Here is a 22,028-nt window from a genome sequence, read left to right on the forward strand (position 1 = left end):
GGGTGTTGGAAGGCAAGGGGGGCTGTGAGAACTGGTTGGCATTGAAGCAGCTCTTCTTCCAAGCCCAGGATCGGCGTCCCTGTGAGGAAGAAATCGGAAAAGGGTGGCAGGAGAGCTGTGTGGATGAGCAAGGAGCTCGTGCACAAACTCAAAGGAAAGAAGGCCCATGAAATGTGGAAAAAGGGTCTGAGCACTTGGGAAGAATACAGGAATGTTGTCAGGGCCTGCAGGGATGCGACAAGGAAGGCTAAAGCCTGCCTGGAATTGAATCTGGCAAAGGGGATAAAGGATAATAAGAAAGGTTTTTTCAAGTACGTTAACAGTAAAAGGAAGAGTAGGGAGAATGTGGCTCCCCTGCTAAGTGATGGAGGTGTGCTGGTAACGGGGGATGCTGAGAAGGCGGAGATACTGAATGCCTTCTTTGCTTCTGTCTTCAGTGAAAAAGCTCCCCCTCAGGAATCTGAGACCCTGGAGGTGAGTGAGAGGATCTGGGGAATGGAAGACCTCCCTTCTGTCAGGGAAGAGGTGGTTCAGGAGCGCCCAGGCAACACCAATGTTCACAAATCCATGGGACCCGATGGGATTCATCCAAGGGTGCTGAGGGAGCTGGCAGAGGTGATTGCTGAGCCGCTTTCTGTCATCTTTGAGAAGTCTTGGAGGACAGAGGAGGTGCCTGAAGACTGGAGCAGAGCCAACGTCACCCCGGTCTTCAAAAAGGGCAAGAAGGAAGAGCCAGGCAATTATAGGCCAGTCAGCCTCACCTCTGTGCCTGGAAAGGTGATGGAACAGCTTGTATTGGATGTCATCTCCAGACAACTGGAAGAAAAGGAGGTGATCAGGAGCAGTCAGCACGGGTTCACAAGGGGGAGGTCGTGCTTGACCACCTGGTGGCCTTCTATGATGTTGTCTCTGGCTGGGTGGATAGGGGGAGAGCAGTTGATGTAGCCTACCTTGATTTCAGCAAGGCATTTGATCCTGTCCCCCACGACATCCTTATAACAAAGCTGAGGAAGTGTGGGATGGATGAGTGGACAGTGAGGTGGGTTAAGAACTGGCTGACTGACAGAGCACAGAGGGTCGTTGTTGGTGGTGCAGAGTCCGGTTGGAGGCCTGTAAGCAGCGCTGTTCCTCAGGGGTCGGTGCTGGATCCTTGTTCAACATCTTCATCAATGACCTTGATGAGGGGATGGTGGCCACCCTCAGCAAGTTTGCTGATGATACGAAGTTGGGAGGATTGGCTGAAGGCTGTGCTGCCATTCAGCGAGAGCTGGACAGGCTGGAGAGCTGGACAGTAAGAAACCAGATGAGGTTTAACAACAGCAAGTGTAGAGTCTTGCATCTGGGGAGGAATAATTCCATGCACCGGTACAGGTTGGGGGATGAGCTGCTGGAGAGGAGCTCTGCACAGAGGGACCTGGGTGTCCTGGTGGACGGCAGGTTGCCATGAGCCAGCAGTGTGCCCTTGTGGCCAAGAGGGCCAACGGCATCCTGGGGTGCATTGCAAGGAGCGTGGCCAGCAGGTGGAGGGAGGCGATCCTCCCCCTCTGCTCTGCCCTGCTGAGGCCTCACCTGGAGCACTGCGTCCAGTTCTGGGCTCCCCAGCACAAAACAGACAGGGAGCTCTTGGGAAGAGTCCAGCGGAGGGCCGAAAGATGGTGAGGGGCCTGGAGCATCTGTGCTATGGGGAAAGGCTGAGTGAACTGGGTCTGTTCAGCATGGAGGAAAGAAGGCTGAGAGGGGACCTGATCCAGGTCTGTAAATATCTGAGGTGTGGGGGGCAGAATGGCGAGGCTGGACTCTTTTCAGTGGTGAGTGGAGACAGGACAAGGGGAAATGGTTGGAAACTGCAGCATAGGAAGTTGTGCAGCAATGTGCGAAGGAACGGCTGTGCAGTGAGGTGAGGAGCACTGGAACAGGCTGCACAGGCAGGTGGTGGAGTCTCCTGCTCTGGAGATGTTCCAGACCTGCCTGGATGCCGACCTGTGCAACCTGCTGTAGGAACTGCTTGGGCAGGGGGTTGGACTCCATGAGCTCTGCAGCTCCCTTCCAACCCCTACAGTTCTGTGATGCTGTGATTTCCGGCGTCGCTCGGCTCGGCTCGGCTCCTCTCGGCCGCGGCATGGCCCCGCCGGCGGGGGACGTGTCCCGGGAGCTGCAAGGTAGGCGCCCAGCGCCCCTGTAACCCCAAATCTCCCCACTTCACCCCAAATCCCATCCACATCCCTCCATTTCACCCCCAAACCTCTCAAAATCCTTCAATTTCCCGCTAAATCCCCTCCGTTTTGCATTCAATCCTCCCATTTTCCTCTAAATCCCACCCCCGTTTCCCTCAGATCTCCCCATTTACTCTCAAATCCCAATTAAATGCTTCTATTTCCCCCCAAATCCGTCCACAGTTTCCCTCAATTTCCCTCAAATCCTGCCCAAATCCCCTCATTTTCCCCGAAATTTCTCAATTTCCCCTCATTTCCCCCCGTATCTCTCTTCGTGGGATCCCCCATAAACTCCCATGGGCTCAAGGCCCCCATAACTCGCTCCATATCCTTCCTCATCCCCCATCCAATCCCCTCATACGTCCCCAGACCTCCTCAGTGCTCCCCTCCATCACCCCATAGCGATCCATGTTCTTTCTATGGAGCCACCATATTCCATCCATAGCCCTCCTATCCCCCTCTGTACCCCCCTAATCCCCAAATCCCTTCCATTGACCCTCCCATCACCTCAGCACCCCTCCTTATTCTCTCCACACTCCCCGCATTCCCCTCCACGGCCATCCCGTAATCCCGCCCCAATGACCCTATAGCATCCCCCCGTAATCCCCTAAGACATCCACAACCCTTCCGTAGGCCCCTAACGTACAATATACCCCCATAAACTTCCTAGCCCCACACCCGCCCCCCAGACCCCTTCCGTGCTCCCCCACGTCCCGCCGTAACCCCCCACACCCCATAACCCCCACATTCTGCCATGACCCCCTGGAGCTCCCAGCCCCCCTCCTTTCCCCCCGCGCCCCCGAAGCTCCGCGTCCGCGGCTCCGGGCCGGGCGCTGTCCGTGGTGCTGAAAGCGGCGCTAAACGGCGATGGGAGCGGGGAGGGGGCGGCCTGGGGGGCGCTGGGGAGGGGGAGGTTCCTGGGATGAATCCTTCCCCTCGTAACCCCGACCCCGTTCAGAAAGCATCCGCCGGGCCCTGGGGCGGCCCCGCATCCACCTGCTGCTGCGTGCCCGCCTGGAGACCAAACCCCGTCGGCTGGAGGAGAGGATCCTGGTGGGAGCTGGGAGGGATGAGAGGAACGGGAGGGGGATCGGGGCCCTGGGAGGGGGACTGGGGGCGCTGAGAGGGATCCAGGGTTATTGGAAGCACTGGGAATACTGGAAGCGGGCTCAGGGGTACTGGGAGTAGAAATGGGGACACTGGGAGGGGGTCTGGGACATTCGCTATTACAGACCTAAGGCTTATTGGGAGCACTGGGAGGGGGTCAGAGGCTACTGGGAGGCACTGGCACTGAAAGTGGGGACACTGAAACGGGTCTGGGGGCACCGGGAGGTACTGGAAGCACTTGAAGGGGAAATGGGATGCTCTGGGAGGGAGGCTGATGGCACTGAGAAGGGAAATGGGCAAATGGGGCTCTGGGAGATCACTGGGAGCACCGGGGGGCACTGGGAGAGGTCTGAGCTCTTACTGGAAGCACTGGGAGCCCTGGGTGCCAGCCTCTGTCCCCCAGGCCCTCACTGCCTGGCGCCTGCACCTCTTCGGCCCCACAACACCGGCCAAGGTGAGCCCTTGCACGGGAATTTGCACGAGTGGATGTGCTCAATGTCCACGCGGATTGATACGGGGATGTGCAGAACGATTTGCATAGGGATGTTCAGAGGGATCTGGTTGTGCCCAGCACGACCCACTGCATGAGAAACCACGTGAGGCTTTGCACTGTTCCCTGGCACAAGCATTTCATGAGCATTTGCACAGGGTTCACAGAAGCAGCTGCTTGCACCAGCCTGCCTTTTTGCACAGACATTCACATGAAAGCTTAGATGGGAATTCGCACAATAATTTGCACGAGGATTTGCACAAATGTATGCACGAGGGTTTGCATGGAGTCCATCCTCTTGCAGCAGGGTTTTCATTCTGCTGAGCCCTTTCCCACCTGTTTGCACAAAGATTGCCATGAGAAATTGCACGTGGATTTGCATGCCCATCTGTGTGCCCACGTGCACAAAGGTTGCTGTTTGCTGCCAGGCCGAAGGTTCCCTGAGCGTGCTGGAGATTCGCTGCATCAGTGCCACCAGCCCCACCCAGGTACCCACCGCCTCCCAGTGCAGACCAGTATGGGCCAGTGCGGACTGGTGACCCTCCACTGCTTGCCCAGAATCCTGCCGAGCCTCTCCGTGTGCCCCAGTGCCCTTCCAGTGACTGCCAGTACCGCCCCAATGATCTCCTTAAGTCATTGCTTTACCTTATAATGTTTCCCAGTATGGACCAGTATGGACCAGTGGCCCTCCACTGCCTGCCCAGTCTCCATCCACTGACTCCCAGTGCCTCTCGGGCCCTTACAGTATATCCCATTACCTCCCATTATGGACCAGTGTGAACCAGCCAGCCTCCACCACCTTCCCAGCCCCCTCCCAGCACCTCCCACCCCCCTCCCAGCACATCCCAGTGCCTCCCAGTCCCTCTCAGGACATGTCCTGTTCTATGTCCATCCCCCCCAGTCTTGCTGTATGTCAGCTTTTCTTCCATGACATCCCAGTGTGTTTCCAGAACCTCCCTGCACACCTCCAGTCTCTCCTAAAGCCCTCCTCGCCCCTCCCAGCACCCTCCCAGTATATTGCAGTGCCCTTCCAGTTTGTACAAGTCTCTCCAGTCCCCTCCATTCCCATTAGAGAGCCCCAGTCCCCCCAGGGCTCTCCCAACACCCCCCACCAATGCCTCCCAGTGCCTCCCAGTACACCCAGTTCCTAGGTGCGCCTGGACACGGAGCGGGGTCCCCTGGCCCTGGCCCTTGCCAGCCCTTCTGCTGCCGCCTGCCTGGCCCGGGAGCTGGGAGCCGCCCTGGGGCGGGCCCTGCCCTGTGCCCCCCCCGTGTGAGCCATGCTTGGGATGTGCTGGGAGAGGGTTGGGGCGGGCGGTGGGGGGGAGCACCACCCAGGGAACCTTGAGAGGTCCGTGGGGAAATCTTGGGGGGTCCTGGGGGATCATTGGGCCGCGTTCGCGCTGTTCTCTGCGCCGCTCTCGGCAGCGCTTCTGATCTCCGTCCCCGGCGCCCCGCGGTCCCGCCGTGCAGCGCCGTTCCCCAGCACAGCTCCGCCTTTGCACGCTCCCTGCCACGGGCGGGTCGACGAGCAGAGTCGGGACCCTGAACTTCAGGAGGGCAAACTTCTGTCTGCTGAAGGAACTGCCGGGTGCGATCTCCTGGGAAACTGTGCTTAAGGGCACAGGAACAGAACTGAGCTGGCAGCTCTTCAAGGACAGAGGGGGATTAAAAAGATGATCAAAGGGCTGCAGCACCTCCCTACAAAGAGAGGCGGAGGGAGCTGGGCTCTTCAGCATGGAGAAAAGCAGCTGCGGGGTGACCTCAGTGCAGCCTGCAGTGCCTGAAGGGAGCCTAAAAACAGGAGGGGAGTCAAATCCTGGAAAGGGGAGATGACAGCAGGATGAGGGGAAATGGTTTGAAGCCGAGGGAGGGCAGCTGGAGGTTGGATGTCAGGGGAAGTTGTGTGCTGTGAGAGCGGGGAGGGGCTGGAACAGCTGCCAGAGAGGCTGTGATGCCCCGTCCATCCCTGGAGGTGTTGGAGGCCAGGTTGGATGGGGCCCTGGGCAGCCTGGGCTGCTGTGCAATGCGGAGGTTGGTGGCCCTGCGTGTGGCTGCAGGGCTGCAGCTTCGTGATCCTTGAGGTCCCTTCCAACCCGGGCCATTCTGTGATTCTGTGACACCCTTCTGCGAGCACAAGAGCTCTCCACCCCCCAGCAGAAGAAACTGAGCAGAGGAGGCGGGCGGCCGGCATGGCTGAGCAAGGAGCCACAGCTGAATCTGAGGGAAAAGAGGGAAATGTACAGGAAGTGGAAGCAGGGTTGTGTAGCCTGGGAGGAACACGGGGCTGCTGTGTGCGTGTGCAGAGATCGATTAGGAAAGGCAAGGTGCAGATGGAGCTGAACTTGGCGAGGGATGTGAAAGATAACAAGAAGGGGTTGTGCAGGTGCATAGGCAGGAGGAGACAGGCCAAGCAGAGCGTTCCCCTCTGATGAAAGGCAACGGGGAGCTGCCTTCCTCAGACATGGGAAAAGCTGAGGTGCTCCATGAGTGCTTTGCTTCGGTCTTCACGGGTGGTCAGGCTCCTCCCCATGCCTGCCACGACCCTGAAGCTCCAGGTGTGGGTGAGAGCAGCCGATTCCATCCAGAGGGACCTGGACAGGCTGGAGAAGCGGGCCGTGAAAACGTGATGAGGGCAATAAGGCCAAGCGCAGGGTGCTGCAGCGGGTCGGGGCAATGGCAGCTGTTGATGCGGGCTGGGCGAAGATGTCCTTGAGAGCAGCCGTGCGGAGAAGGACTTGGGGGTCCTGGCGGAGCAGAAGCTGGACGCGAGCCAGCAGTGTGCGCTCGCAGCCCGGAAGGACAACCGTGATCCGGGCTGCGTGAAAACGGGGCGGCCAGCAGCGACAGGGAGGCTCCAGCAGCGGCTCCGGGCGCCCCCGCCGTCCGAGCAGCGCCCAGCGCCGAGAACAGCGGGCAGCAGCGCCCCGTGCGGGAACACAGCAGCCACTGCTCCCTCGGCAGCAAACAGCGCCTTCGCTCTGCCCTTCACCACCAACACTCCTCCCGTGGGGGAGCTGCACCGTGCCCGGAGGTACTGCCATACCGGGACGATGCGCGGAGCGGAGGGAGCAAGCTCCGGGTCCAACTCCCGCGCCCAAAAATCCGTTTAATATAAAGTCCTCTCATCGAGGACGTATCAGATATTAAACTGATAAGAACAGATACTACACTTGATCTTAGCCAAAAGGCCGAGAAGCGATGCCTCCCTCGCTGCCCGGACGCCACCCACCCCAACGCCCACCCCCGACATCTCACGGACGCGCACACGCCGCCCGCACCGACTCCTCCCCCGCGACCCCACAGTCACTCCCCACCCCGCTCCGCTCCCGCTCCGCTCCCGTTCCGCCCGATGGCGGCCCGCCTTTCCCGGTTCTTGGCGTTTGAGAACTACCGCCGGCCCCTGCGCCGCAGATTAGCATAGCCCCGCCCTTGGCGCAACCCTCCACTATTGGGCGTGGCACCGCAGGCCCCGCCCCCAGCACTGGCCCCTCCCCGCCCGCCCAACTTCTTCCCGTTACCGCAGAGAGCGGCGTTGCTGCTGCGCGTGCGCACTGCGATCGGCGGGGCAGCGCGGCAGCCATCGTAGGGCTGTGCTGGGGGCGGGGAGACGCGGAACCTTCGGCACAACGAACGCGGGCTGAACGGCCTCGGGCACCTCAGGGAACGGAGCGCCGCGCGGCTGCGCTTCCTCTCCGTGACTGCGGGCCGCCGCTGCCGAGTCGTTGCTCCCCGGCGGCAGCGGCGCTACGAGTAGAACGGCGGCCGTTTTGCGGTCGTGCGGAGATGGGATCGGGATCGGGAACGGCACGGCGCTGGGGAAGTCGCGAGGGGAGACGGGGAGAAAGGAAGGCGGAGGGACGAAGGGCAATGAACGCAATGAGCCTGTTCATATCCTTGTCCAGGGTTTCTGATTCGTAAAGGCGTTCTCACGCTCTCCAAGGCTGGGATGCGGAACTTGTCCTGAGCTCAGAGCCGTTCCAGACGGCTGCGCAGAGCAGGGCTGCACTCTCCGTACCTATAAATTACTCCATCTGCCTGCTGAGCGTGCGCCAACGTGGAAAGTTCATCCAAAGGAAAGTGATGAAGACCTTCAGAGAGCCCCGGTGAAATCCAGAGAGCCCCAGGAGGAATGACGAGTACCAGGACAGGACACAGAACAGCGGCACAGACCGTGAGATAAAACACTTGTCTCATTAATTACAACGCAGAAACAACGTTCCACTCCCAGTCTTTATTCCTCTCTGTTTGCTCTGCGGGATGTGACCAGTGAGTGCACCCTCGTGGGGTTCAGGTCCTGCACACGAACAGCTCACACAGCCATACGCACTGCACTGTCACACGAGCTCCTCCTTTCCCAAGGACTCTCAGATACGAGCTGCTGTCCCTCTGGCCGTGCTCAGAGCTATTCAGGCTGCTCGAGTGCCCCCCGACTGCTCTCCCTTTGTTCACCATCAGCTCCAGCACAGAATGTCCCACTGCCACCCGCTGCTCCAGCTCAGAACATTCCCAGTGCTCCCTATGGCACAGTGAGCCGCTCTTACAGCAGGCTCTGTGGAACGCGAGGAAATGTCTGTGCGCGTTGTGAGGCCAAAGATAGCAGTGTTCCATCGGGACTGCAGTGCTCCTCGTGGGGAAAAGCCATAGGGCAGAACTGTAAGTGCATAAAGCCTCCTGCAGGGCTGCGGCTGTGTGACAGCACCGGGAGCGACATCACCCAGAGCCAAAGTCAGACGGCGGCTGGGAGCGATGGCACCACGATGTGACACAGAGCCCAAAAGGAGAGCAGAAATACCCCAGCCTGGGGTCCAGCCACACACGGCAGCACATTGGGATTGTTCCATGCTGCTGTGACCTTTGAGGACCCTCAGAGGACCCTTCTTTTAAGGCACGGTGCAATTAAACGTGTTCCCTGAGAGATAACGAGCTGCAGAGCTGCGTGATTCCATGCAGGAACAGCTGCAGGAGTGCTGGAAAGAGGCAGATTGCAGCACACAGCCATGGCATGGCCGTGCCCAGCAGCAGTGGCACGAGCTGGCTGGGCTGGGATCTGTCACTGTGGATTTGTCCCATTCCTCCAGAGGACGAAGCTGTCGGCTCTGCTGCACACCCACAACTTCTCAGTGTGGCACAGGGCTGAGCTGATCCCGTCCCCATTCAGGTCCGCACATCGGCCTCCGCCTGGCAGCTGGAACCCGAGCACAGCAGGGAGCAGAATGGGAAACCCAATCCCAGCCCATCCCAAACAGACCCTGACAGACATCCCAGACAGACAGACGGACGCACGCACTGACCAGATGCTGAAGGCGCTGCCGTCGGCCCACGTCCAGCGCTCGTCCCCTTCTGCCCTGTGCAGCCCAATCCAACGGTTTGCCGGGCCCAGGTACCGCAGCATGAATTCCTTTGGACAAACCCAGGTGTGACTGCAGCCGTTGCAGCACTTTCCCCCCTCAGGCCCACGTCTCAGCTGCCACCTCGCTGCAAGGCATCTCCTTGTGGCTTCGGCGTGGGGCCACTTGGGGGCACCGGGAGCCGTTGCTGCGGCCCCACAAGTGTGGGTTTCCCACCCCCGTGTTGGCACTGCGGCTCACGCCCCGCTCTCACCATCTCCTCCTCCGTGTCCACGGTGGCCAGGGAAGCTCCGAGGCGCTGGCAGTGCTCCCTGCTGCTGTCCCAGTCACTCTCACTGGCCGAGAAATAGAAGCATTTCCCTTGCAAACCGAGCCAGGCGTCGGGGCAGACGTGGGAGAAGGGTGGGCGAGGTGAGCACGACTCAGAATGCTGGAGCACTGAGAGGGAGAGAGTTGGGCGAGTGAGAGGCAAAGAGCTGAAATAATTGTGATTAAATTGTGATTAAACTGGGATTAAACTGTGATGCACTTGGAAAGTGATGTTCTAGTCGCCATCACAGAAACATGGTGGGATGGCTCCCATAACTGAAATACCACCGCTGAGGGATATCGGCTCTTCAGAATGGATAGGTGAGGTAGGAAGCCTGGGGGAGTGTCATGGTTCTGTGTTCTTTTGTTTTTGGGTTTCAGTATTCCACATCAAAACATCATGTAGTGTACAGGGCATTGAAGTGTTAATGCCCCAGTTCCGTGGCAGTAAACTGTGGCAGTTGGTGGTACAGTGGAATGCTGAAACCCAAAATAAAAAACATAGAACCATGACAGGGAGTTGCCCTCCATGTCAGAAAGCAGATAGACTGTGAGAAGCTCCTTCTGAGAACCAGTCAGGAACAGGTTTAGAGACTGTGGGTTAGAATCAGGGATAGGACTAAGAAAGGCCAGCTGGTGATAGGGCTGCACTACAGGCGGCCTGATCAAGGGGAGATTGTTGTTGAAGCTTCTTGCTTCAGATGCAGGAGGCACTGTGCTCACAGCTCTTGTCCAGGTGGGGACTTCAACCATCCTGGTATGTGTCGGAAAAGCCACACAGTGAGCTGCAAGATGTCCAAGCATTGATGACAATGCTGCCGTTCTGTGTCCTGTCCTGGTACTCGTCATTCCTCCTGGGGTTCTCTGGATTTCACCGGGGCTCTCTGAAGGTCTTCATCACTTTCCTTTGGATGAACTTTCCACGTTGGCGCACGCTCAGCAGGCAGATGGAGTAATTTATAGATACGGAGAGTGCAGCCCTGCTCTGCGCAGCCGTCTGGAACGGCTCTGAGCTCAGGACAAGTTCTGCATCCCAGCCCTGGAGAGCGTGAGAACGCCTTTACGAATCAGAAACCCTGGACAAGGATATGAACAGGCTCATTGCGTTCATTGCCCTTCGTCCCTCCGCCTTCCTTTCTCCCCGTCTCCCCTCGCGACTTCCCCAGCGCCGTGCCGTTCCCGATCCCGATCCCATCTCCGCACGACCGCAAAACGGCCGCCGTTCTACTCGTAGCGCCGCTGCCGCCGGGGAGCAACGACTCGGCAGCGGCGGCCCGCAGTCACGGAGAGGAAGCGCAGCCGCGCGGCGCTCCGTTCCCTGAGGTGCCCGAGGCCGTTCAGCCCGCGTTCGTTGTGCCGAAGGTTCCGCGTCTCCCCGCCCCCAGCACAGCCCTACGATGGCTGCCGCGCTGCCCCGCCGATCGCAGTGCGCACGCGCAGCAGCAACGCCGCTCTCTGCGGTAACAGGGGAAGAAGTTGGGCGGGCGGGGAGGGGCCAGTGCTGGGGGCGGGGCCTGCGGTGCCACGCCCAATAGTGGAGGTGTGCGCCAAGGGCGGGGCTATGCTAATCTGCGGCGCAGGGGCCGCCGGTAGTTCTCAAAACGCCAAGAACCGGGAAAGGCGGGCCGCCATCGGGGCGGAACGGGAGCGGAGCGGGAGCGGAGCGGGGTGGGGAGTGACTGTGGGGTCGCGGGGGAGGAGTCGGGGCGGGCGGCGGGTGCGCGTCCGTGAGATGTCGGGGTCGCGCGTGGGGCCGGTTGGTGTTCGGGCAGTGATGGAGGCATCGCTTCTCGGCCTTTTGGCTAAGATCAAGTGTAGTATCTGTTCTTATCAGTTTAATATCTGATACGTCCTCGATGAGAGGACTTTATATTAAACGGATTTTTGGGCGCGGGAGTTGGACCCGGAGCTTGCTCCCTCCGCTCCGCGCATCGTCCCGGTATGGCAGTACCTCCGGGCACGGTGCAGCTCCCCCACGGGAGGAGTGTTGGTGGTCAAAAGCAGATCTGAAAACGGCGGAGCGCGGCTGCCTCCAGCGGTTCTGCCCCGCTCCCGCCGCTCCCGGCACCTCAGCGCTCCTCCCGTCCCCTCCTACCGGCGCTGCTCACACGGAGGTTCCCCGCTGCTCCCGGCACGTTGCTGTAAGAGGCGGGGGGCGCCGCACCGCGCGGTCCGGTCGTGAGGCGCCGGCCGACCGCACGGCTCCCCCTATGGGCGGATCTCCGCAGAGCGCCGCACCGTGTGGCGCTGCGTGCGCGCTGCCGAAGGAAGGACGGCTTTGGGATCTTTCCCCTCGTTGCGGGGCGCTTTTCCGTCGTTTGACCGCTGTACGGACGGGGCCCCAGGAGCGCGCTTCTGTACTCAGAGCGGGTGTGACTTTGAGCCACCGAAGGAACGGAGGCTCTTCGGTCTGGGGAAGAGGAGGCTGAGGGAGACATCACTGCTCTCTTGCGATACCTGAAAGATGATTGCATGAGAGCGGGGCTGCTCTCTTCTCACTGCTGACAGGACGAGGGGAAATGGCCTCAGGTTGTGCCAGGGGGGGTTTAGGTTGGATCTCAGGAAAAACTTCTTTACAGAAAGGGCTGTTAAGCAGTGGGATGGGCTGCCAGGGAGGTGGTTGAGCCACCATCCCTGGACGTGTTTAAAAACCGTTTGGATGTGGTGCTCGGGGACATGATTTAGTGGCAGGTATTTAAATGTAGAGTAGGATGCCTGGGTTGGGGTTGGACTTCATTATCCTGGGGGTCTTTTCCAAACGGGGCCGTTCTGTGATTCATTCAGGCCATGCCAGTCTACCGTCAGCCTCCGTTCTCCGCTGGCTTTACGCACCGGCCGTATGGGGCTGTTAAAGGTGAGTGGGTTTTGCTGATCACTCCCCGACTCTCTAGCTGACCAATCAACTCAGGAACGGGGAGCAAGGAGTCCCTGTTGGTGCGGTGCTGCCGTCTGCGCACCGTTTTTGTGGCAATCGGCACCTGCTGCTCTTTTACCCGAAGCAACCCCACAACAGAGGGATCTTCTGACAGGCCAGGCAGAACAGGCAGCTGCTTCACCTTGTCTGCGTCTGCAGCAGCTCCTCCTAAGGCCCATCAATACCCCTTGGGATCCTTGAAATGCCCCCTTGAAGTGCGGAATCAAACTCTGTAAGCCAAGATTGTAAGATTACAAAGCAGGTGAGGTTTATTCAGTGCTGCGCAGACACCGGGTGCAAGGGGCATCGATCCGCCTGGCTTGCACACCGTCTAGAGAAATCGTGCTACAGAAACAGGCGAAACTAATACATAATCAATAGTTTTCCCTGGATTCGGATCCATATTCCTTACACCCCGACAGTTCATTAGCGTGCAGACCCTCCCCTCTGCTGTGTGCATAGTGGGTCGTGGGATGAAGATTTGTTGTTTTCCTCGCAAAGGCTTCTGACCGTTTTCGCTGTCAACTCCTGGCCTTTCAGGGGGGGCTTCCCCCCAAACCGGTTTCTTCTCGCCCTGTGGACATCAAATCCCCTCCCTGCCAAATGTCCTCGGGCTGTTCTCAAACCTTATCTTTGGGGCCTTCATCCCCCTCACTGGCCCAGACACAGGGTCTGCCATCCCTTATTTTCTAACAAGCTCTACATTCCTGCTTCTATCAACTATCTCTAACTATTCCCCTTCACCCCCTTGTTCTCAGTCACCACGAAGCCTTCTTGCCTTTTGACTTTCACTTATGGGGCCCGTCTCACCTTCCACCCTCCCGAGGTAATCCATCCCCAGGATGCACGCAGCCCCTGGGCCAGCCCTGACCGTCACCGAGTCACCTCTGGATCCGTCTGGGACTGCGGCGACGGGACAGCAGAGCCTCAGGGCCAAAACCAGGGAGGGAACAAAGAGGGAAAGAAGGAAACCAAAACCAGGGTCCACCATCTCAGAAGGAAACTTAATTAACGGGTGCTGATAGCGGAAACAGAAGCGAGTTGGGATTGCGGCTGATGAACGAAACCAACGGAGCCGCGCCGTCACGTGACTCGGAGCCGCGCCGTCACGTGACTCGGAGCCGCGCCGCCTTCCCTCCGGGCGGAGCAGCGCAGCGGGGCCGGCGCTGGGAGCTGCAGTTCGGCTCCTCTGCGCCCCGCAGAGCCGCAAATATCCGCCGTGCCGGAACTGCGGCCCCAACTCCTTCACTGCCACTGCGCTGCACGGCGCTGTGATGTGGAGCCCTGATAACGAACATGGCAGAGCCGTCACTTTGCAGCCCTGATCCCACAGCACCGCCTCGTGTTGACAATTCACTCGCGTTAAACGCACACGCAGACGTGGGATCCTGGCCGCGCTCCCCCTTCCAGCAGCGCGTTCCCTTGGTGCGCACTGCACAGCCCCATTCCCGTCACCCACAGCTGCACCCTGAGCACAAACAGCCCCACGGGCAGCTCTGCCCTTTCCGGAGGCTGGAAGGCCCCCAGCCGCTTTGCCCAGCGCGTTCTTTACATGCAGGGACCTCATCTCCCGTGCAGCACGCAGGGAGCTGCATGGGCTGAGGCCAGCACGATCGATAGATCCGCTGCTATTGACCAACCAGGGGGCTTCTGCCCAATGCTTCTCCCAGAGCTGCAATGTTCCACCACCCGCTGCTTTCAACGTGGTTTTGAACAACCCACTGCAGCGTCTGATCTCACCAGAAGCTGTGCATGACAGGGGGTGTGAGAAATGCACTCAGCGCCATCGTCTTTGGCACAAATACCCACAAGGGAATGTTTGAAATGAGCCCCGTTATCTGACTCAATTCTCCCTGCACTGCCACGTCACCACAGCACGTCTTTCTCCAGACCCCACTTGGTGTTTCGGGCGCCAGCATGGGGTACTGCAGACGTTTCACAGCACCAGTGGTTGCCTCCACCGCGGTGAGCACATAACGCTTACCTTTATGGCTTCTGACAAGGTGACGGAGTCAACCTGCCACCCCTCCCCATATTCACATTTTGCCATCGCCTTCCCCCATCACAGGTTTCGTCCTCCTGCCTTGTGGAATTGCAGCACGTGTGTCACGGCCACGAATCAGCTGTGCAATAGTGTCCGCAGTTCAGCCCACCCCTGGGTCTGCAGCCCACTTCTATGCTGCATCCCCTCCCTGATGGCCCGAGGTCCCACGGGCCCAACGAGGTACAAATCATCCCTTCCCCCCTCCTGAGGGCAGGGCCCCCCCTCGCTTACCTGCAGTAAGTGGAGCAGTCGCACGCTGGTTGATCTCTGCTGTAATTCTCTCACCCGAGCTCGGAGCGCAGCCGTGGGTTTTTTACGCCACTCCTTCATGTCTTCTCCATGCTCACGTAAGTAACTCCACAAGGCAGCACGTGCCATACATCTACTGCTGTCGTTTGCTTGCGGGGGAGAGCGTTTGCCATGGATGGCTGAGATTTCGGGTGGCGCAGGTGAGGAGGAGGGTTCGTCGCCTTTAATCAGTGCGATCAGCTCCTTCAGCAGACTCGTTAGGTCCTGATCTTCGTTGGCTGTTTCTGACGCTGCCACGGGTTCACCACGATTCATCGACAGGGACGCTTCCTCTGGCACGCCGCCCTGTTTCCTCTCCTTTTTACCTACCGCCTTATCCATCCTCTTATCTGCTTTATCCATTCTTTCTGTTATTTCTGAGGTGGCTGAAACGTAACTGTGGAATAGAAGTAGTTGTTGTTCAAAGATCTGAAGTCTAATAATCAGTTCAATCACGGGGGGCCTCCTCTGTTGCTTCTCGTACCTATGGGACATGGATGCCAGCACACCCAGGTACCTTTCTGGTGCTGTTCTTGTCAGATTCCACACCACATCTGACGTGATCCACACATTCTCAGGATCACGGCGGTTCGGGCGTGGATCATTGGGGACGAACATGGGGTCATACAGCATCTCCACCACGGCCGTCTCTCTCAAATACTGGATACCTTCTTTAAGAGTCTTCCACCTCTTCACTTCAGGCTCCAGATCACCTTTGAAGGGATGCCGTTCCTTCACGGCCAATAACATTCGTTCCCAGAGGGTGGTGACCCCGCGCAGACATCTACTGATCCCTCTGTCCATAGCTGAGTCTCCGGCAATGCTGCCCAGCTGGCGAGCCCCGTTTCCATCTAGAAGCACGCTGCTGGCCCCGCTGTCCCAGCAGCGAAGCAGCCAGGTGACAACAGCTTCGTTTGGGTGCCGTACAAACTGCTCTCTTGAGCCGTGGAATTCAGTCACCTCCCGAGCTGGGCGAGCAGCGCTAACAGCGAATTCCTCCTCCTCACTCTCCTCTCCGCGGCTCTCAGCTCTTTCCGCTGCTGCTCTCGATGGCGGTGCTGTTGGGGACGGTCCCTCCTCTGCATCTTCCTCCGCTTCTTCCACTTCTTCTCCTCCTCTCTGTTCCACATGCGACGACACCGGGGGTCCCGACGCCCCCAAGTCCTGTCCTAAGCCTCCCCATTCTTGCTGCCGCTCAGCATTCTCTGCTTTGGGAGAAGACTTCTTCCACACGAAGTAGATGAGAAGGATGGAGAGGAAGACATTCAGGAGGATGGAGAACGCGATCCCCGATTCGGCATTCCAAACGTGCGTAAAGAACTGAGCAGAGAACCCGGAAAGCAGCCTGAGCACGGAGCTGCGCGTGAGATCGGCTGCTCGCAGCGGGAGGGACGGCTGCCAGGCAGAGATCTCCAGCAGCGCCCTGAACCGGTTCCATATCCCTACAACTCCCAAACTGCAAACGACGAACGCGATGAGAGACCAAAGCGTCCGGAGGAACGAGACGGCCTTTGTTGCAGCGCGCGGCGCTCCTGAAAGGAAGAACGGATTCATTGCAGCCGTCGGGAGAAGCAAGAAGGGAGCAGAGCTGAGCGCAGCGCGCGGCTCCGCCGCAACCAGCAGAGGCACGTGATCCCCGCAGGCCACGTGACCCCCCGCAGCGCCTCCCACCCCCCCAAACTCCCGATTCGCAGCGTTAACCCTTTAACTGCCGGAGCTTTCCGCGGTGTGCGGACGGGGAATAACGGCGACAGAAGGCGCCGAAGCGCCCCGCGGTGCTGCCAGATCCGCAGCGGCTGAGGTCGTGTCTGCAGCGGGAGAAAAGTTTGAGCGGCCACGGATGTCCAGAGCTGCCGGCGGAGCGAGCAAACGTTACGATTTTGTGCCCAGAAATCATTGCTAATAGGCATCGTCGCACCGAGCACAGCGAGGAAGAGTTCATGGAGAGCGCGAGCGAGGAGCAGCGCCTGGGGAAGGGAAGGACGCCGAGCAGACGGGAATGGGGCTGAAAGGACGGCAGGCGGCAGCGGAGAGCGAGGAACGGAGGCTGAGCGTTCGGACGTGTTTGCGGCCCTGCGCTGGACTGTTTGCAAGAGATCCCTGCCTTTTTTGCGCTGGGGAGCCCAGAACTGGGCCCGGTACTCCAGGCTCCTTGGGCAACCTGTTGCAGTGCCTCCCCGCCCTCTGGCTGAAAAACTTCCCCCTCGTATCCAACCCAAACCTCCCCTGTCTCACTTTAAAGCCATTCCCCCTTGTCCCATCACCATCCACCCTCACACACAGTTTTCAAGCACTGAAGGCCACCATGAGGTCTCCCCGCAGCCTTCCCTTCTCCAAGCCGAGCAATCCCAGTTCCCTCAACCTCTCCTGACACAGAGCTGCTCCAGCCCTCTGCCATCTCAGTGCCTCCTCTGGACCCGCTCCCAGAGCTCCACGTCCTTCCTGCGCCGGGTTCCCCAGGCCTGGGTGCAGCGCTGCAGAAGGGGCCTCATCTTGGAAAAGGACGAACCAGCAGTCGGGTTGGACAGCTGGGATCTGATGATTGAACTCTGAATTGCAACGGGGGAAGTTCAATAAGGGGAGGCCTGGTGATAAAGGAAACTGAGACTCCAAAGCCAGTGAGAGACCCAAGAGAGAGAATGAGGATAGCGGTTATAGGCATTGTTAATTAGTGTGTGAGATCCATCAGCGACGGCATCACCCAGCGATGCCCCAAATGACACCACGGCGCTCACAGCTGCGGAGCAGCGCCCCAACGGGAGGGAGGGAGGGGCGGGGCCGGCAGAGCGGCTGTCAATGAGAGGACGGACGGGGTGTGGGCGGGGCCTGCGGGGCAGCGCTCCAATGGGGAGGAGGAAGGCGTTGTGGGCGGCGCTTGGGCTTAGAGGCAGGTCTATGCTAATCAGAAGCGCGGGTGTCGGTGGGAGCAGCATCCACCCACGCCGCTAAGCCTGACGCTGTCGTGATAACGGCGGTGTGAGAGCGGAGCGGGAGCGGGGCGGGGTGGGGAATGGTGCTGAGGCGGCGGGGGAGGGTGGGTGCGTGCGGCGCGTGCGCGTCCGTGAGATGTTGGGGGTGGGCGTTGGGGTGGGTGGCGTCCGGGCAGCGACGAAGGCATCGCTTCTCGGCCTTTTGGCTAAGATCAAGTGTAGTATCTGTTCTTATCAGTTTAATATCTGATACGTCCTCGATGAGAGGACTTTATATTAAACGGATTTTTGGGCGCGGGGGTTGGACCCGGAGCTTGCTCCCTCCGCTCCGCGCATCGTCCCGGTATGGCAGTACCTCCGGGCACGGTGCAGCTCCCCCACGGGAGGAGTGTTGGTGGTGAAGGGCAGAGCTGGGGGTGCTGTGTTCCCGCACGGGGCGCTGCTGGGCCGCATTCGGCGGAGGGTTGCCGCTGCCTGCGCTGCTTTGGCGGAGGAGCAGCGGGGGGGGAGATCGGTCCCGGTTTTCCGCCCTTGGGAGCCCCTTCCGGGAGCCGTGGGGCTGCGGGAGCGGGGCCGGAGAAGGGCACGCTGATGGGTGGGTGCTGCAGCTGTGTGTGGCGAAAGGCCGACGGAGGGGCTGTGCAGCCTGGAGCAGGGACGGCTGCGGGGAGACCGCGCTGCGGCTGTCGGTGCCTGAAGCGCAGCAGGAGAAGCGGCTTTGTGTGCGGGCAGAGAGCGGTGAGATGAAGGGGGGACGGTGTTAAACTGAAAGAGACTGAGGTCAGATGGGCACCTCGTGGTTTGTTCTCTGGTTCCAGCAACCTCCTGCAGGATATCCTTGCAAAGTGTATCAGAAAATGTTACATACGTATTGGTGCTGTTCAGGCACAGCCTGTTGCTGCCTGTGCATGTACGTGGTAATTATTTACCTTCTCCTCCTCTTATTCTCTATTACTCGGGTCTTGTCTGTGCAGCACCAAATGCTGGCAGTTCTCCAACATCGGGGTCTTTGATCTGTCCCACCTGCCCTTAACTGAAGGCTCAGATGTGTTTCAGATGGACGGACAGACAGGAGCTGCAGCCTCTGTGCCTGCAGCCACCTGCATCCACCTCATCTCCACGCCTATAAATCACTGCCCTGTGCACTGAGCGCGCATTGCTGGGGAAGCTTCACCTAGAGCACAAGTGATGGAAACTATCAGAGACCCCCAGGAAAACAGAAAGACGCCCAAAAAGGGCCGTGGCGGCAGAGTCCATGAAATAAAAACTCTTACCTTGCCCTAACGCAGAAGCAGCATTCGATTCCCACAAAACTGAACTGAAAGAAGTGAAACTGAGGTGGGATGTGGGGAAATCCTTCACCCGAGGCGGTGCGGCGCTGGCACCGCTGCCCAGAGCTGTGGGTGCCCCATCCCTGGAGCTGCCCGAGGCGTGGATGGGAGCCGGGCAGCCCGAGCTGGGGGCACACAGCCCGCAACGGGGATTTGGAGCTCGCTGATGCTTTCAATCCCTTCCAACTCGACCCATCGCTCCTCACACCCTGCCGGGGCCGTCCGGCACAGCTGGGTCCGTACGCGGTGCCGTCGCTCTGCCGGCCGCAACCCCTCCCGTGCTGCCCGGCTGCGTCCTTTTGGCGCTGCCGGAACGGAGCTGCCGCGTGCGGGGAGGGGGGAGAAGAACAGCCGCTCCTCGGGGCTGTGCGGGCACGGAGGGCAAACGGAGGGCGAGGAGGGGCGGAGGAGCCGAGAGTCACACACAGCGACCGCTGAGCGCCGGAGAGAACGGCCGGATTTATTGCAGCAAAGCGGCCGAGCGGCACCTCGTGCGACGGGAAGCGGAAGGAAAACGAAGAGACGGAAAGCAGGCGGCTCGCACCGCGCCCGGCTTCGGGCAGCGCTGCGCTGCTCTGCGCTGCACCGCGTGGCATCGATGTGCGAGAAAAGGGGCGGCTCCGTATGGCCGAACAGAGAGAGGGGGGAACGCGCTGCAGAACCGAGCCGAGAGCGCCCGGAAGACGCCTGCGAGCGGAGGGAGCGCCGCCGTCGTCCCGGGTAGGGCATCCCCCGCACGGCACGGCAGACGGAGCGCGCAACCCCGGCCCCGCCGTCTCCCCGCCCCCAGCACGGCCCCCACCGCAACCGATCGCAGTGCGCACGCGCAGCAGCACCGCCGGACGGAGGCGGGAGGGGCGGGGCTGGGGGCGGGACCCACGGCGAAGGGGGGGGGGCTATGCTAATTTGCGGCGCAGGGGCCGCCGGTAGCAGTTCACAAACGCGAAGAACCGAGGAAACGGCGGGCAGCCACTGGGGAGGAGCGGGAGCGAAGCCGTTCGGCGCAGTGTGGGGAGCGGCGGTGGGGCGGCGGGGGAGGGTGGGTGCGGGCAGAGCGTGCGCGTCCGTGAGATATCGGGGGTGGGCGTTGGGGTGGGTGGCGTCCGGGCAGCGAGGGAGGCATCGCTTCTCGGCCTTTTGGCTAAGATCAAGTGTAGTATCTGTTCTTATCAGTTTAATATCTGATACGTCCTCGATGAGAGGACTTTATATTAAACGGATTTTTGGGCGCGGGAGTTGGACCCGGAGCTTGCTCCCTCCGCTCCGCGCATCGTCCCGGTATGGCAGTACCTCCGGGCACGGTGCAGCTCCCCCACGGGAGGAGTGTTGGTGGTGAAGGGCAGAGCGAAGGCGCTGTTTGCTGCCGAGGGAGCAGTGGCTGCTGTGCTCCCGCACGGGGCGCTGCTGCCCGCTGTTCTCGGCGCTGGGCGCTGCTCGGACGGCGGGGGCGCCCGGAGCCGCTGCTGGAGCCTCCCTGTCGCTGCTGGCCGCCCCGTTTTCGTGCAGCCCGGATCACGGTTGTCCTTCCGGGCTGCGAGCGCACACTGCTGGCTCGGGCCCAGCTTCTGCTCCGCCAGGACCCCCAAGTCCTTCTCCGCACGGCTGCTCTCAAGGACATCTTCGCCCAGCCCGCATCAACAGCTGCCATTGCCCCGACCCGCTGCAGCACCCTGCGCTTGGCCTTATTGCCCTCATCACGTTTTCACGGCCCGCTTCTCCAGCCTGTCCAGGCGCTGGCACCGCTGCCCAGAGCTGTGGGTGCCCCATCCCTGGAGCTGCCCGAGGCGTGGATGGGAGCCGGGCAGCCCGAGCTGGGGGCACACAGCCCGCAACGGGGATTTGGAGCTCGCTGATGCTTTCAATCCCTTCCAACTCGACCCATCGCTCCTCACACCCTGCCGGGGCCGTCCGGCACAGCTGGGTCCGTACGCGGTGCCGTCGCTCTGCCGGCCGCAACCCCTCCCGTGCTGCCCGGCTGCGTCCTTTTGGCGCTGCCGGAACGGAGCTGCCGCGTGCGGGGAGGGGGGAGAAGAACAGCCGCTCCTCGGGGCTGTGCGGGCACGGAGGGCAAACGGAGGGCGAGGAGGGGCGGAGGAGCCGAGAGTCACACACAGCGACCGCTGAGCGCCGGAGAGAACGGCCGGATTTATTGCAGCAAAGCGGCCGAGCGGCACCTCGTGCGACGGGAAGCGGAAGGAAAAAGAAGAGACGGAAAGCAGGCGGCTCGCACCGCGCCCGGCGCCAAGCTGCATTAGAAAGCAAAGGACCGAGGAGCAAAATTGGGAGGTGAATGGGAAGCGATCCAAACGCTGAGCGGCTCCGTGTCCGGAGCCCTGCGTCGCACCCACCGACCTCCGAACGCCAATAGCGGCTCCGGGCGCCCCCGCCGTCCGAGCAGCGCCCAGCGCCGAGAACAGCGGGCAGCAGCGCCCCGTGCGGGAACACAGCAGCCACTGCTCCCTCGGCAGCAAACAGCGCCTTCGCTCTGCCCTTCACCACCAACACTCCTCCCGTGGGGGAGCTGCACCGTGCCCGGAGGTACTGCCATACCGGGACGATGCGCGGAGCGGAGGGAGCAAGCTCCGGGTCCAACTCCCGCGCCCAAAAATCCGTTTAATATAAAGTCCTCTCATCGAGGACGTATCAGATATTAAACTGATAAGAACAGATACTACACTTGATCTTAGCCAAAAGGCCGAGAAGCGATGCCTCCCTCGCTGCCCGGACGCCACCCACCCCAACGCCCACCCCCGACATCTCACGGACGCGCAAGCGCCGCACGCACCGACCCTCTCCCGCCGCCCCACCGCCGCTCCCCACATCTCAGCCACCCCGCACCGCTCCCGCTCCGCTCTCACACCGCCGTTATCACGACAGCGTCAGGCTTAGCGGCGTGGATGGATGCTGCTCCCACCGACCCCCGCGCTTCTGATTAGCATAGACCTGCCTCTAAGCCCAAGCACCGCCCACAACGCCTTCCTCCGCCCCATTGGAGCGCTGCCCCGCAGGCCCCGCCCACACCCCGTCCGTCCTCTCATTGACGAACCGCTC

General features: G+C 60.5%; 3 protein-coding genes, 1 long non-coding RNA gene and 5 other non-coding genes across 20 annotated transcripts; 4 read left to right on the forward strand and 5 right to left on the reverse strand.

The window, feature by feature from the left end:
- The first annotated feature begins 969 nt into the window (after window positions 1-969).
- Window positions 970-6,751, forward strand: LOC128091961 (capping protein, Arp2/3 and myosin-I linker protein 3-like). 6 transcript variants are annotated; one of them, XM_052705406.1, is made up of 5 exons: window positions 970-2,159; window positions 3,172-3,266; window positions 3,724-3,774; window positions 4,115-4,298; window positions 4,936-6,751. In XM_052705406.1, the coding sequence occupies exons 1-5, from the start codon at window positions 1,973-1,975 to the stop codon at window positions 4,959-4,961; spliced, it is 543 nt and encodes a 180-aa protein (XP_052561366.1). In that variant the 5' UTR covers window positions 970-1,972; the 3' UTR covers window positions 4,962-6,751. The 6 variants fall into 6 exon arrangements, with proteins under 6 accessions (XP_052561366.1, XP_052561362.1, XP_052561361.1 ...); XM_052705402.1 differs by having other exon boundaries at window positions 4,962-6,751; XM_052705401.1 differs by having other exon boundaries at window positions 4,161-4,298.
- Window positions 6,752-6,822: 71 nt separating this feature from the next.
- On the reverse strand, window positions 6,823-7,013 carry LOC128091974 (U2 spliceosomal RNA). The gene has a single exon (XR_008211566.1). It is a non-coding gene; the product is annotated as a U2 spliceosomal RNA (small nuclear RNA).
- Window positions 7,014-8,967: 1,954 nt separating this feature from the next.
- LOC128091966 (C-type lectin domain family 2 member D-like) lies at window positions 8,968-9,663 on the reverse strand (the record flags this gene model as incomplete). The annotated part of the gene is made up of 3 exons (XM_052705412.1): window positions 8,968-9,062; window positions 9,097-9,211; window positions 9,415-9,663. Coding segments are annotated over 3 exons (459 nt in total), but the record flags the coding sequence as incomplete, so codon positions are not given.
- Window positions 9,664-11,252: 1,589 nt separating this feature from the next.
- On the forward strand, window positions 11,253-11,443 carry LOC128091975 (U2 spliceosomal RNA). Its single transcript, XR_008211567.1, has one exon. It is a non-coding gene; the product is annotated as a U2 spliceosomal RNA (small nuclear RNA).
- A 198-nt stretch (window positions 11,444-11,641) lies between these two features.
- On the reverse strand, window positions 11,642-16,367 carry LOC128091953 (uncharacterized). Of its 7 annotated transcripts, none has more exons than XM_052705387.1 (3): window positions 14,660-16,367; window positions 12,464-12,614; window positions 11,642-12,315 (listed from the first exon to the last, which is right to left on the reverse strand). In XM_052705387.1, exons 1-3 carry the CDS (start codon window positions 16,268-16,270, stop codon window positions 12,272-12,274), a joined length of 1,806 nt encoding a protein of 601 aa, XP_052561347.1. In that variant the 5' UTR covers window positions 16,271-16,367; the 3' UTR covers window positions 11,642-12,271. The 7 variants fall into 7 exon arrangements, with proteins under 7 accessions (XP_052561347.1, XP_052561348.1, XP_052561349.1 ...); XM_052705388.1 differs by having other exon boundaries at window positions 11,645-12,315; window positions 12,527-12,614; window positions 14,660-16,366; XM_052705389.1 differs by having other exon boundaries at window positions 11,666-11,927; window positions 12,527-12,614; window positions 14,660-16,366.
- LOC128091967 (uncharacterized) lies at window positions 12,628-13,456 on the reverse strand. The gene is made up of 2 exons (XR_008211556.1): window positions 13,088-13,456; window positions 12,628-12,958 (listed from the first exon to the last, which is right to left on the reverse strand). It is a non-coding gene; the product is annotated as an uncharacterized LOC128091967 (long non-coding RNA).
- A 1,465-nt stretch (window positions 16,368-17,832) lies between the features above and the next one.
- LOC128091978 (U2 spliceosomal RNA) lies at window positions 17,833-18,023 on the forward strand. Its single transcript, XR_008211570.1, has one exon. It is a non-coding gene; the product is annotated as a U2 spliceosomal RNA (small nuclear RNA).
- A 2,075-nt stretch (window positions 18,024-20,098) lies between these two features.
- On the forward strand, window positions 20,099-20,289 carry LOC128091976 (U2 spliceosomal RNA). The gene has a single exon (XR_008211568.1). It is a non-coding gene; the product is annotated as a U2 spliceosomal RNA (small nuclear RNA).
- A 1,204-nt stretch (window positions 20,290-21,493) lies between these two features.
- On the reverse strand, window positions 21,494-21,684 carry LOC128091977 (U2 spliceosomal RNA). The gene has a single exon (XR_008211569.1). It is a non-coding gene; the product is annotated as a U2 spliceosomal RNA (small nuclear RNA).
- Window positions 21,685-22,028: the final 344 nt, after the last annotated feature.

This window comes from Tympanuchus pallidicinctus, unplaced genomic scaffold, assembly GCF_026119805.1.
Source record: "Tympanuchus pallidicinctus isolate F22 unplaced genomic scaffold, pur_lepc_1.0 scaffold57, whole genome shotgun sequence".
In the NCBI taxonomy this organism is placed as follows: Eukaryota; Metazoa; Chordata; class Aves; order Galliformes; family Phasianidae; genus Tympanuchus; species Tympanuchus pallidicinctus.

Bases quoted from the DNA above. Each gene is read 5' to 3' on its own strand.
- LOC128091961 (XM_052705401.1), top strand. From the start codon at position 1,973: ATGCCGACCTGTGCAACCTGCTGTAGGAACTGCTTGGGCAGGGGGTTG. The intron at 3,267-3,723 runs GTGGGAGCTGGG...TCTGTCCCCCAG, and splicing joins GGCTGGAGGAGAGGATCCTG to GCCCTCACTGCCTGGCGCCT. The intron at 3,775-4,160 runs GTGAGCCCTTGC...GTTTGCACAAAG, and splicing joins GCCCCACAACACCGGCCAAG to ATTGCCATGAGAAATTGCAC.
- LOC128091953 (XM_052705385.1), bottom strand. From the start codon at position 16,270: ATGAATCCGTTCTTCCTTTCAGGAGCGCCGCGCGCTGCAACAAAGGCC. The intron at 12,615-14,659 runs GTAAGCGAGGGG...CTTGGCTTACAG, and splicing joins GACTGCTCCACTTACTGCAG to AGTTTGATTCCGCACTTCAA.